General features: G+C 38.1%; 1 protein-coding gene across 3 annotated transcripts in view; it reads right to left on the bottom strand.

The window, feature by feature from the left end:
• RASA3 (RAS p21 protein activator 3) overlaps nt 1-14,103 on the bottom strand; it is a 135,491-nt gene that overhangs the window by 14,079 nt on the left and 107,309 nt on the right. For all 3 annotated transcript variants that reach the window (XM_075136519.1, XM_075136512.1, XM_075136528.1), the window contains exons 8-18: nt 13,074-13,153; nt 8,987-9,091; nt 8,329-8,485; nt 7,336-7,484; nt 5,234-5,348; nt 4,290-4,364; nt 3,647-3,770; nt 2,376-2,482; nt 1,656-1,733; nt 638-715; nt 3-76 (exon numbers count right to left, since the gene is read on the bottom strand). In XM_075136519.1, the coding sequence (XP_074992620.1) occupies nt 3-76; nt 638-715; nt 1,656-1,733; nt 2,376-2,482; nt 3,647-3,770; nt 4,290-4,364; nt 5,234-5,348; nt 7,336-7,484; nt 8,329-8,485; nt 8,987-9,091; nt 13,074-13,153 (1,142 nt within the window). The remainder of the gene's footprint in view (nt 1-2; nt 77-637; nt 716-1,655; nt 1,734-2,375; nt 2,483-3,646; nt 3,771-4,289; nt 4,365-5,233; nt 5,349-7,335; nt 7,485-8,328; nt 8,486-8,986; nt 9,092-13,073; nt 13,154-14,103) is intronic.

Raw genomic sequence — 14,103 nt, 5'->3', positions numbered from 1 at the left:
ACCCTTCTTTAAGCAATATAGGTTGCTCTATGCTCTTGTGATCTCTCCTTCCCGAAGACGAAATTAAATCTAGAAACTAAAAGGTGAACAAAAAGCATAGATAAAAATGACAGTACCACACTATCCAAATTAAAATCTTTAACATTTGTACAGCACAGAGCTACAAGAAAATATTGTAAAAATAGTTAAACAGAAGGTAATGGCAGAAGCTTGAGGGATTTGGGAGGTTTCCTGGTTTGTAAACTAAAAATAGCACAAATGCTCTTAAGCAGAAAAACTGCAGATGACCAACACTTCTTGTGCTTCTCCTTTGTTATACGTATCTTTCACTTCCTTTTCGACTAAGCAATTTTCATCACAGATCTATAGCATCCTATGAAGCATGCATATGTCTCAAGCTCTAAGCAGCAGCTTGTTAATCCAACCTAATTAGTAAGTAGAAATAGATCCAAGGAGATTCTACTATTGACACGCACATAATTTGATAAAAATTTCTTGAATATTACAGTTATCAGGAGGCTGCTTTTTCCAGCACACGCTTCCTGGTTTACCAACAGTATGTATTACATTCTAGGATTCCGAGCATCAGCTTCAACAACGCAGCAGGATTTTCAGAACATTCACATGCATTACTTACATTTTTTACTGCATCTGCATATTTCTGCTCATTAAAATAGTCATAAAAAGTAGCCATGTAGGATTCCTTGAAATTGGCCTGAAATACAAAGCCAAAATCATGCATATCATAATACAGTTTATTCAGAAAATATTATTGTTAACAGCAGTAGACCATAAGGCAAGCCACCACAGATAAGAGGCCAGAGGTAAAATAAGCAAAGCGCTACTTTCATGTTGTACAGCACACATTCAGTAGCACCAAATTTTTATTTCAAAAAGGTAGCAGAATGCATTTAAAATGTTCCGTTACTATAGTTAATAATCTATTCTTCAAAAGCTTCAAACTTCCTCTTTGGCTTTTAACCTTGGTCCTAAAAGAAGCTGACAAAAAGTGTGAGAGAAGGAATTCTGTTGTCTCAAAGGATTCATAATTGAGATACAGATTCATCCATAGCTGCCTGCGTGAATCATAACTAGACCACCAGCGACCCCAAATTATCACCAGATATAGCAGTGTGGTGCCCTAGGTACACAAGTTTTATTTCAATCAAACATCCAGAGCATGGGCATTCAGATCTAATCTCACCACTGACTGGCAGAAAACTGAACTGGTATGAAAAGAAAAGCATAGCCCTTCCCCTTACTGAGCGATTCTTCTCAGTTGAGCTTTAAAATGCTGAAACAATCTGTAAAGCCCTGTTGAACTGCTCTCATGTACTGGAGGCAAATAGAGAACTTCACGGGTTTTCCTGATCACTATCTATCTTCCAGAAGGAAGGAATGAAAAGCCCTGGAACAGACTTCTAGGCTGGTCACACAATTTTGCTTTACTAAAATCTAGTTCAGATTAAGACAGATTTAGTTTTCCTGTGAGCATGAGAGGCTTATAATCAAAGCAATCATAACCAGTTTTGCATAAGCCTAGTGCAACTCAAGCATTTTAAAGGCTTAATTACAATGAGTGATAAAAGATTAAAAAAACAAAAAAGAAAATCACTTTCCTGAATTAAGCCTTTAAATTAAAATGGCATACTTACAGATTTAGATTTTGATAGGCTGCCTAGCGTTTGAATGGTTTTAGAGATAAGTGTCAAAGTCCGAGAAGTCTGAGGATCCTAGGAAAGAAAACAATATTATATGGACTAGCTATTTAAAATATGGAACAGAGGAAGATAAACAACATTTCTTCTTTCTTATTTCACTTGCAGAAAAGCAACATAAAACTAGAAAAGACCCAATAAAACACTACAGGAAAAGAGTTGCTTTTTTTAAAGGCTTTTGACTCTTAAGCCATCATGCTTCATAGCTACGCTATTACTCTTCAGAGAGCCAAAGACAATCACTTGCAAAACAAAAAGAGAGATTTCTATCTTGAAGACTGTCCAGGTCCTCCCCCTCCCAATAAGAACTACTAAAAGTCTTGGATAAGTTGCTTAACATCCAAAACACTTTCAACATTGCTGACAATCAATCCAGCATTAATGTAATGCAGCAAAAATGAAGCAGTGACCATCTTTTCCACACCTGCTTAGACCATCTACTTTGTCCTTAAATTTCACTGTTCCTCCCATACCTCCCAAGTTCTTCACATGCACAGTCATTCAACATATGCTTCATACCCAAGACAGACATAGCAGATCTTTGAATTAACAAAGGTACTTCTTCTAAAGGCTATTAAAAGAACTGAAGAAAGAATCTTGACAGACTATGGTGACAAAACCATATACATAGCTAGAAAAAATTGATACAGTACTTACTGGATGATGTGGTGTAAGCTGAAAGAGGTTTGGAGAAAGAATGGCAGGAGCAAAGAATCTCAGGAAAATAAAGCTGCTGACAGCTGTATACCTCACATCTAGGTCACCTATTAAAAAACCAGACCTCTACTCAGCATTTCAATAATGCTTCCTTAAAAACCTTCTTAAATTATCAGAATGCCTTCAGAAAGCTAAGTCAAGCATGTGCTGGAAACGTACATATTTGCGAGTTACAGGATTAACTGATGACGGAGGATTTGGAGCCAGAGATAGGCTAGCATAAACCAAGGAAATGTCAATGACAGCCTTTTAAAAAGCAGTGAGTTCATGACACAGGCTACAAGGAGAACACCATTCACTTTTCCACTGCACAGGGCATTTAATACAAACATTTGCTATTCCATCTATGCAACTAAAGTATGATGAATAAATGACATAGTTTATGAAACGTTCAGCACAGAGGCCAACTCTCAGTTATCTAGTTATAGCCCCAAGCACAAGTGCTGTACAGAGTCCTAATGTGTCTATTCCAGTTGGTAATTACTGAAAATGCAATTTATTTATTTATTTTTACATAAAATAAAGAGCACGACAGCACAATCAATGGCTCTTTTTTCTTTAGCTTCTCTATATGAAGTGACTGTTTAAAAGCTGAACTCGTACTACTCTCTCTAAAACTTCCTTATTGTAATCTCCTTCCCTTCATGAAAATACACAGGTTGGTTGTTTTGCTCAATTCCAGTTTTATATTGCCTGCTCATTCTCATAGAGCCAAAACAACTAGGAGGGAGTGGAAAGAATTCTCTCTTGACAGCCGGAAAACCTTTGCAGCACATGGGCCTCCTAGGGCCATGAGCTTGCAATGACTCCAATAATTTATAGATTGGCCTTTATTACAGATTGACATATGAGCAGAAAATAATTGAGCTGGATGGAGTCTGCAGAATGAGCCATTACAAAAACCGGAATGTTTGAAAACTGAGCGTACTTTGCAAATATTGAAACCACACATACATAACATCATAATGCTCTTTTTAAAAGCTGTTTTCCTTTGAAAGATGTTTAAGGAAAACTCATGCAATCATTAAAAGTCATGTTCTTTGTGGAATGAATAATCAAGGAAAACCCAGCATTAATACACACTCCAAATGGTATTTTGGATAACCTGCTGTTCAATTACTAAATCCACCATGGATCATGCAGACTGCTAGACTACACCTACATTTAAAAGCTATCAGTGATGTAAAATAAAACAATATATAGAAACTCACCTTGAAAACGTTTGGCAGCTGATTCTCTCAGTGAAAAGAAAATATCACACATCACGGTAGGGCAGCTTACACCAGATTTTGTAATTACAGTAAAAATGCGATCAACATATTGCCTCAGATTTTCCTGAAAAATGCAATGATTATGACAAAACTAGTATCATTTTCTGCTGTGGGAAGTGGTATTATTCCTGGTTTTATTCATAATGGCATCATTAAAAGATCCTCACTTTCAACATTATATACTTGCAAAACAATCTCACACTCAATGATACTTTCTTTGGTAAATGCACATATTCAAGTACAAGAGTAAAAATATTATTCCTATCAAAAACAAATATCAAGTGATATGGCTGTATGGCATATCGTTCCTTTTCATAGCACCATTTTCTACGTCATCAGTAGAGCCACAGGCTGTTATCCTTGTCCTCAAGGGCAGGGGGAGAAGTGATTAACATTCTACAGATATTGTATTTATAGCATAATGTAAAGCCATTGTAAAGTAGTTATAACGGTTAGTGGTGTTAAGAAAGCTTCCAGTGTATTCTAATGAACGACAAAATTATTTGCAACATCAAACGTCTGAGGACCTCAGTTAAACTTGATAGTGTAAACAAAGATTATGTCTTCAAAATCTAATGCATACCCTGTTGTTTTCCAGGTTTTCCCCATCTTTTAATTTCACAGGATCAATTTCACAAGGTTTATGGACCTGGCAGATCTAGAAAAAAAATATAGTGAACAATTAATATATCAGTTTACCTTCAAGTAGGAAAAGTTTTGTAAAAAGCATAATCTGTTAGTTTTTTGGGGTAAAAGGCAAAAGCCAACTTTATAAATTGTATTTTTTTCTTTTAACAAAGCATCAAATGTAAATTACGTGATCTTATTTTTTTTCCCAAAAAGTAGCATTAATTTGTTTTACTCCTTCCTTTAACTGAAATGAAGAATTGTTTGTTAAGACTCTCTCAAGGCTGTTCAAGAAAAGTCCTATTTTGCCAAAACAGTCAACTTTGAAAGTATATCTATATTCTTTAAAAACTTGACATCTTTTGATGAAACATTAAAACAACAGCTGAAGAAATTGTCAAATCATTTAAAGGAAGTCTGTGGTCTGAAAGTATTGCCCAATTACTGCACTAAAATACACACCCACCATTCTGGACTGGATAGATAATAAACCATTGTTACAATACATGCATCATATACACAGTTATCTAAGAATAATTTTATTCCTTTATACCCACTGGATGAAATGTACTACTTATAGCTTCCCAGCAGCCTTCTGCTGTATATATTCTTTATTCATCTAAATTATTACTTTCTCAGAAACAATAGATGTTAGATTTTATAAAACAGTAATTTAGTTAAATAAGTGGAAACTTTTGTTTTCCTTTAATACAATCCAACTGTTTCTGAATCGAGTGACTCAGCTCACTACACTCACACATAGGATTTTAACGTAGAAACAGGCTCTTAAGCATTATTCCTACAAAGTCATCTTAAAATGGGAAGGAATAAACAGTATCTGCTCCCTGAAGGCCTTTTACAGTGACATTTTATCAAATAAACAGTCTAAACTGCTCTTACCTCATCTATAATTGGCTTTAGTGTAACTTGCAGATAATGCATCCCTGCCAGTTTCATTGTCTCGTCAATGCACTTGGAAGTTAATGAGTTTCCTCTGAAAATGGTGTTTGGATCTCTGGAAGTGAACAATTTTCTGTAATTTAGTCTCTTTGTAATAAACTGCTAATATATGGAAATAAAAGAAGCGGTGAAAGGTGATGGAAATCTGGTTTGAATGCACAAACAAAAACTCCCTTTGACACCAGCCTGCCATTAAAAGCAGTCACGTAGCATTTAGTGGACTTCCAGGTTGTAACAGAAAAGCAGTAGTCAAGGTAAGTCCAGAGGAACTACAGATTTTCTTCTTTGTATTAGCGCGGTGTGCTCAATGCACCGTCCAAACACATGGCAACACGCAGGCTCAAATCAAAGGGGTTTACAATATAAATGGGGAAAAACGCGCCGGCTTTCATGTGCTACTGAACAGCGTTGAGTAAGGGAAGAAGGCAGTGATTTTAGTCTCACAAGAACACTGGACATTACATGTGACCTACTACCTTCTACAAAATGAGTACTTGTAAGCTGGGAGGGAGATGAAAACACCGGCTCCAATGACATCACCATCTTTTCTAAGTGACTTACAGCACTGTCCTGTGATAACACTATTAAACACAGTGCAGATCCCAATTCTGCCCTGAGAACTGTGTGGATAGCTGATGCCATGCAGACTCTCACGTTTTTCTGAAAAGCCACTTGCACAGAATTCTTTCTTGAACTAGACATATGGCCACTGTGATTCGTTAAGCTTTAGCTAGCTGCACTATCGTGTACTTTTTTTTTAGTATTACTTGCATTTTGAGAATGCAAGTAATTTCATATTTATTTTGTACCTGCAATTCCTTGTATAGCAATTTACGTTATGCAGATAGGTACATAATCAACGATCTCATCTACAACCATATGATCAAAACCTGTGCCTACTGACAGCAGATCAAACTTCGATACGAAGTTATTTGCTTGTTCTTGTACACACAGCAATGTCTTCTCTGTACATACACCAATAGCTTACTACAGTTGTACCCATTTACGAGTAGTATATAACAGGATGAATTACTTCGCTGGATTCATTATTTTGTTTAATAAAAAAGTAAGCTCACTGCCTGTTACAAATGGCAGAAAGCCCTGAAAACAAACACCATCTTTGCTGTTTTATCACAGAACATGACTGACTAGGGAGCAGTAAATTTCCTCACACTGCAGCAACCAAGCTGTTTCAGCCAACCTGCAGCACAGAAAAAATACACCTACCTACAGGAAGGAAAACTATCCCTCAGACACTCTGAGAAAAGCCAACCCACACAAAGACTTTATTTTGTACTGAGGAAGCTGTTACTTTAAGAGTCAATACCTGTCGTTCCCCTTGACTCCCAATTGTCTCTTCTACTGTCAGTCAAGAACATGACTACATAGGCACTAGGCTTGTGGCCTAGAACAAATGTTCTTTAGGACCTGCTGATGTGAATACTAGATCTTACACTACTAAACTGTTAGCATACCAGCAAGTCTTGTAAGACTTACAAGAAGTGAATAGAAAAAAGATTTTGTTTTCTGCTATCCACTGCCAGATCCAATCCCATCTTTGTTCCTCAGCCCTCTAACTGGAAAGATTAGACACACAGCTTGCCTTAAATATTCATGATTAGGAACAAACTTGCTTTTTGTTTTGAACAAATTCAACAAACGCTTTTACTCAGCACTAGACTATTTATTAGCACACTATAAAGCTGAAATGATTTCATACGAACAGCTGAAGGTAATGTAGGATTTCACAGTTATCATCACATATAATTAAGACTAAGAAGAGTGAAAATCTGTGCTTTCAGACCTTACAATAGTCTTGCAAGTAGATTTTGCAAAACATGATGGGAATTCCTCCTAAAATCAAACTCACCAGATCTTCAGAGCAGTGAATGCATTTATAAAGAACTCTGCCACTCAGCTGGGAGGAACAGAAACAACTCCAACAGTTTCTTTTGAAATTACATACAATTCTAGAAACTGAGTGGAGGATCCTAAAATGCAGAATAGATATGTTTGATAGCAATTTGTGTTTTGGTACTTACTGAGTTCTCTTCACTTCAGCATTCGCAATGGCACTTATGAAAGGCACAATTCTGCCATAGTGTAAGAAAAGCCTGACAAGGGGTATGGCTGCTTCCTGTTTTTCTCTGCAAACTTCACCCAAAATGTGTGCAGCTGATGCTGAAACAGGCTGAACAGTGGAAAGAAATAAAAACTTTGAGCGATCTTTGGAGAACAAACATCCTTTCTTACTCTCCCATTAGCTCCTTAATGCAGAACCCCACACAACAGTTGCATTGGCCAGTTACTCAAGCATGCCTGTACATAACACGGGTGGGCGTTACATTCCAGTTTTTGTTGGCTGCAAGTTTTGATCGCAAGAGGGCAGCAATTTAAAAACTATTACAGGACAGACTCTTTTTTCCCCCCCATTTTTAATAGCTGTCTTTTCACTGAATGTTGCTGTTGCCTGGGAAGCAAGGGAAGAGGGAGAACTCTAACCCTTCTCAATTTCAAGTCACAGCAAGTACAGAACTCAGTTCTTGTACCAAAAAAATAAAAGCTTTGTTACAACTGCTAGAAGTATACATAATGGTAGACATGGTCCAACCCTCTGACATTTCAGAATTAGTTCTTGGTTTGGGTTTGTTTTGTTTTTTTTTTTTTTTTTAATTATGAGAGTAAGTCTGTTCCTCTCCAAAGGAAAGAAAAAACCAATTGATCAAACTGAAGTTTACTTTGCATTTTCACATGTAAAATTAGAAAGCCACGGAGAATATGCTGCTGTTAAAACCACTGGTGTTCCTGGGTGTGCCTTCACCCACCATACTGCATGCAGATAAAGATCTTTTCTGCAAGGACTGAAAACAAGCACCAGGGATATGTAGAGCTTAACAAGGCCCTCAGGTCGGAAAAGGAAGAAGCTGTAGTCTCTGGTAATTACACAACTATGATGCCAGCAAGATAGTGACAAACATTCAGAGAGACCCCTGTGAGGATGATCTGCAGGTAAACAAGCAGTGCAAGCAAATTACCTCGACATCTGCAGATTTTAGCAGGAGGTCTCTAAGTGGACTGTAATAGTCTGAGGAAAAAACATGGTCCTCAGTGTAAACCACATTTAACCTTAAGGAACCGAGGTCATCAGGTTTCAATGACTTGTTACCATTATCTCTGGGCTGCAGGAAATACCTGATACGCAAAAAAAAAAAAGACAGAAAGTTTGTGCTGAAACACAAGATTATCTCAGGCTATACATGAACTTATATAAAATGTAGAGATACACACAATATTTATATATGTATCAAATTCTTGACAGTTCTGAATCAGACTTTTTAATTAAGTTTGCCAGTCTATTTTGCACCAACTGCAACATGGGAAGTTCTGATCATAAAGATTTATGTAGATATGATTAAAACCCCACACACTAAAACTATGGCACTGCTGACGAACTGCAGTAAGTAATATCATCAATATTAGAACTCCCACATGCAATACAGAGGCAGACTGAAATCTCTAATCACATTATCAAAACTTTTTGTTCTTCCATTTGCTAAGACTACTTTGGCTTGCTTACAAAAAAAGATATAAATTTAAATCCGTTTAAACTTTATCACATAGCAGTAATTACTGTTAAGTCTTCACAGCAGACATATGTTTCTACTTATTCTCCAAAAGAAAAATGTCAAATACCATGCTTCGTAAGAACTAGACTGTCGAAGAAATTTCAAAGGGAGTCTCAGTTCTCCTAGAAACTCATCTCCAAACTTCAAGTTACTGGCATTCCAAAGATCAACTCTGTAATAAAACCAAATAATTTTAAAAGATTCATAATAAATAAAAAAATTAAAAACAAACAGTCCCAACCTTGTCTTCAATTTTGTTGTTTTTTTCCTCTCAAGCCTATGAGTTAGTCTCAAAACAGTACAACAATAGTTTCCAAACAGTAAAGAGATTTCTGGAGACTTGCAATTCACCTCCATGAAACTTCAGTGGAAAAAATCATCTAGACTACTTTTCCCTCATCTGTACTGTTTCCACTATCGATATTAATAAAGATTCAGGGGGCTGTTCAGCTATCCCAGATAATAGAAAAATACAGGCAAAATGGGCACCAGGGGAAAAAAGTGTAGAGATATTTAAGGACTCCATACTGTCAGTCCTGGTCTAATTTGGGATTACTAGCAGCTAAGTGGCAGCTTTACAGAGTTAGGTTGAATGCCTACGCAGTCCTTCCCAGTGCTCTAGCTCCGGGGAAGACTGTGTCAAGCTTACAAATTCGTTGCACCTAAACTAGTTCTGTACAGATACTTGAAACTTGAAAGACAGTTCCACCGCTCTGTATAGTACTGACTGAAGCCTACACAATTTTTGGCACTCAGTCCCTCACGTTTGGGAAGTTCTGTTATGTATCTCTAGATGATATTTCCTTCCCTTTCACATGCTCTTTAACATTAGGATGTAAAACACCTGCACTGAGATTCAAAGTAGAAGTACTGGTGTCTAACCTGGCATTTGTAGATAAATGCTACAATACCCACCTCAGAGCAAGGGTTTCAAACTCCAGGGTAGCTATTTCTGTACATATTTTAAGGTTTCCTCTGAGAAGCATTTTTATTTTAAAACAAGCTCAGCTGAGAATTTTGCAGCTAAGTGACAGTTCGAATGTGCCTTAAACTTTGGGGAAAAAAGATATACGGGGAAAAAAACAGGTTTTCAAATAATGAAGATTTTTAGAAGAGCAACTTTGATTTGGATAAGGCGCAAAACCATTCCGTTATGGACATATTTACACAACCCTTCTAGTCTCAAGCAAGTCACAGTAGGCTTGTCAAGGAATGGATGTTGATATTCCTGCTAAAGGTTTATCCTACCTTATGCAAGTGCAGATGATGTCATTTTTAAATCCTCTGAGCCTTGTAACTCTCAACAGTGTCTCATGCATCAAGTTTCATATGCTAGACATACCATCAGCTCACATTGCATGCCTGCTGGGTTAAGTTCTTCAAACTATGATATTTTGACAGTATTTCTGCAGGGCAAGAATTCCCCAAAAGGAAAAAACTTCTTTGAAAGTTCAACCTCCTCTCCCCTTTCTCCGTATCTGGTTGCTTACTATCTTGTTAACAAATTCAGATGGCTAAAAGCAGCTTCAGGAGGAGAGGAATCTTTTGAGAAGTTTATTTACACATAGTTAAACTTACAATTTACCAAGCACTTACAGGCTACTGGTTTCTAGCTTATCCAAATTCTTTCAAGATGCCCACTAGCAATAACACTTTCAAACATACGCAGCCGAAGGGTGTTCCCCCACAGCAATTTGTTACAGAAAAGAATCAATGCAAAGCATCTGTAGGAGAGGAACTAACAACTTAAGGTAGATCTCACGCTACACAGCAAGCAAAGCAGGCATGCAAATTCTGAAATTATTGTTTTGTGTGCTTGGAGTACAAAGCATAAGCAGCATTTAAAAAACCATAATACCCAAACCTCAGAGTCTAAAAGGTTACTGTTTCCTGAGGTTTTCAGAAGGCAAAATTATGGCAAGTGTTATTCTAAAACTGGTCAGACTGTAGTCACAGAAAGAAACAACAGAGAGGGGGAGGGGAAACTGAATTTCACCAGAACATCTGGTCCCTAAGTGTTGATATGCCCTGCCTGCAACTTCCTACACCCACTCAAAAAGAGAAACTTTCATAGCTTGAGAGAGAAATCATGAGAGACTAAGTCTCCTCTTTACCCTGTGGAATGGTTATTTGTCTCTGGAGAGAAAAAGAAAACAAACCCCCAAATCCATAAATTGTATGATCCGTCCAGAGGGCACGGGGGCAACCTAACTCTGACTAAACAGACTGGAGGAAGTGAGCGGGGGTTGAAGGGGAACCCGAGATGGAAACAAAACCACTCTGTCCTATAGGGGACAAAACCTCTGAGCGAAGAGTTTGCCCAACCAAGACTTAACACTTTATCTGCTTTTGTCTATTATTTAAGTGCTCAATCTTTTCCCAACTATTTTGTAAGCCTCTTCACAAACTATTCATCTTTACCACGCTGTGATGTGTTGGTTTTAAGGAATGAAAACTTTTTCTGAAGCTCAGCTCCACATACATTATCATTGCAGACAGTCATTTGTCCAGAAAATATACTAAGTAAGATAACTCTATAATTCCATTTAGTCCAGTAGTACAAAATAAGAAACAACTGAAATATTAAGCAATGTGTAACCACTGTCCACCAATGTCTAGGGTCCCCCTCCAGAGTCACAAAACTATCAGAGAATCCTAGCTTTCACTTAAAATCAGTGCGTGGCTGGGCATCATGGTTACAAAGACCAGACTGGGACTCCCATGACACTGTTCAGTTGCCTATTCCATCACATACATCCCATGGGATATGGGACATGTTACTTCATACCTGCCTACACCATGCAAAGCTTTGCAGAAATAGTCTGGTGCTAGGACTAGGTCATCTGCGGCGCTGCCAAACACTGACACCACCAAAGCAGCATGGCACTGAACCTGGGCCTTTGCTCTCACTCCTATGGATTAGCTGTGGGTTGCCCTTAAACCAGCTACCTTTGCACTGCCTGACGCAGATGTTCTCAGAGAAACAGAGTACACCTCTTGTCTCTCTCACATATGAATATTTTCCCTTCCTTGTCTCACAGAGCCATGGCAAACACAAATCCATTAATGATCTTATAGTGCTGCGATACTATACTAACAGGCTACATGAACCAGCAGCTGACCCTCAAATTAGAACAGCCCTCATCCACTCATTCGTGAACATAGATGCATCTTGCTTGCTGGGAGTAAGTGTTGTTCCCCCCTCCTGGTCTCCCCTCCTCTCCTTACAGCCAATTGTGCTTCTGAAGGGACTAGGGAATGTTTTGGGAGATAAGCCCTCACCACCTCCCCATACCTGTGGAGGAAGGGGGTGCCACCATTCTCCCTCAACCTTTCTTCCTCCAAATCCTAGCATAGAGAGGGGAATTTCTCATCACCTGATACAGATAGAGCCGTTTTCAGCTACAGTGCATCCGGATCACCAGATGGCCTAAGTCTCTGAGTTTCAATGTATGTGACGGTATGACGCATGTGACACCTTTAGGGTTTGCACCTCCTATTGTTTCCTCTCCACTCTTTCTGTTCACCTCTCCCCATGAACACTGTTGACAGGTCTCTGCAGGTTCTAAAATGGTACTAAGTGGGTGGCAGGGGGTGGGATGGGGTTGTTTTGTTTTTGAAATCAGAGTTGCTTCTTTCCTGTGCAATGGATTTCACATGTATCATACCCAGCCTTGCAAGAAGGGGTTAAAGTCTGGCAGGCAAAAGAGAAGAGAAACTGCCTCTGCCCCAGAGAAACTATGAGCTCAAGGGTTTCCTTTCAGGGACGAAGGACCTTATATGGGTTGCTAAAATTAAGTGATAAAAGAAAACATACCCTTTAACCAAGAGCATCACAGAGCTTCTGGGCTCTCTTGGGAAAGTGAGGGAGGAAAGGGGAGCCCAGACATAAAAGGCTGCACTTAATGATAACTGCACATTAGTACACACACAGTGTATATAGGATACCACGGAAAATAATGAGGATTTCTCCCCCAGAGGAACTGTCACACATTTGCAAACGTCTACAGGATAGTGGAGGTAAAGAAGCATACAGATACAGTGACAAAGACTCATCTTGATTTACGAATAGTAAAACCATGCTTGCCACTTTGAAAACTGAGTCTATACAACTTTGGGAGACAAGTTTATTAGTACAAAGTGCTTTATATTACCTAATTTCCATTTTGTCAACTTCATCAACATCTTCAATATCAAAATGGGATTTCTTGTTGTAGCTGCTGGGTCTTGTAACCTAATAAAAAGGAGGAAACTTTAACAAATTGATCTGATAAAAAAGCATTCCGATGTTACTTGTACAAAGCTCTGGAAGATCACAGGTCTTTTACTATCAGCAGTGACTTCAGTCCCGATTCTGAAAACATCCATGCATGTGAATAAGTGTGTTGACTAAACAGATTCCTCACTATACAAAAGTGGTGGTTACACAATCATATCCAAGAGTAACTAGATACTCCACGCTTTCTTTACAGAGAAAGGACATCTTTAATATTACTATAGTACTTTGAGTTTACATTGACATAAGAAAAAAAATCACAGAAAGGAATACCACTTTTATAACCCATCTAGGGAAATAAACGGGCAATTAATAATTGAGTTTTAAATACAGCTGTACAACAGATGCCCTGAGGCACTCCGAAGAGGGGAAAAAAAAACCCAGAATCACCCTTAAAAACATTTTACAGGGGATCTAATTAAAATGGCTAAGTTCTGCCTGTCCTGATATCCTGGAAGTCAATTTATCATGCTTATACAAAAAACACCAAGTAGATCAATTGTCCAAGAGATACTAGCTTGTGCTATGCATATCAGAATATAGAACCATGAGCACAGTTCACCAACCATATTTGCAAGACTGATAAACAGCAAAGCATGGGCAGAAAATAATGGGAAGATAGCTGTAAGTGTAAAGCATTAGCAAAAAAAGTTTTTGTACAAACATTTCTTAAAATTTGTTTTCTGGCGTGATTATAAAAAGACTTTGATGGTTGTATTTTTGCATAGTGTGTCAGAAACTTGAGAAAAAGGCTACCCCACCCAGCTGAAACCACAGCAGGAACTGATCAAATGCCAGTGTGTATGATGTGTGGGTTCAGCTCTTGATTGCACACAGAAGCTGAACTTTATTGTAGGTTTAAATACACTTGCGGCTTAATACTTCCCACGCACAAAAACTAGCTTTTT

This window comes from Calonectris borealis, chromosome 1, assembly GCF_964195595.1.
Source record: "Calonectris borealis chromosome 1, bCalBor7.hap1.2, whole genome shotgun sequence".
Classification (NCBI taxonomy): Eukaryota; Metazoa; Chordata; class Aves; order Procellariiformes; family Procellariidae; genus Calonectris; species Calonectris borealis.
The sequence above is the reverse complement of the archived record's forward strand: the minus strand, read 5'-3'. Positions and strand labels throughout refer to the sequence as shown.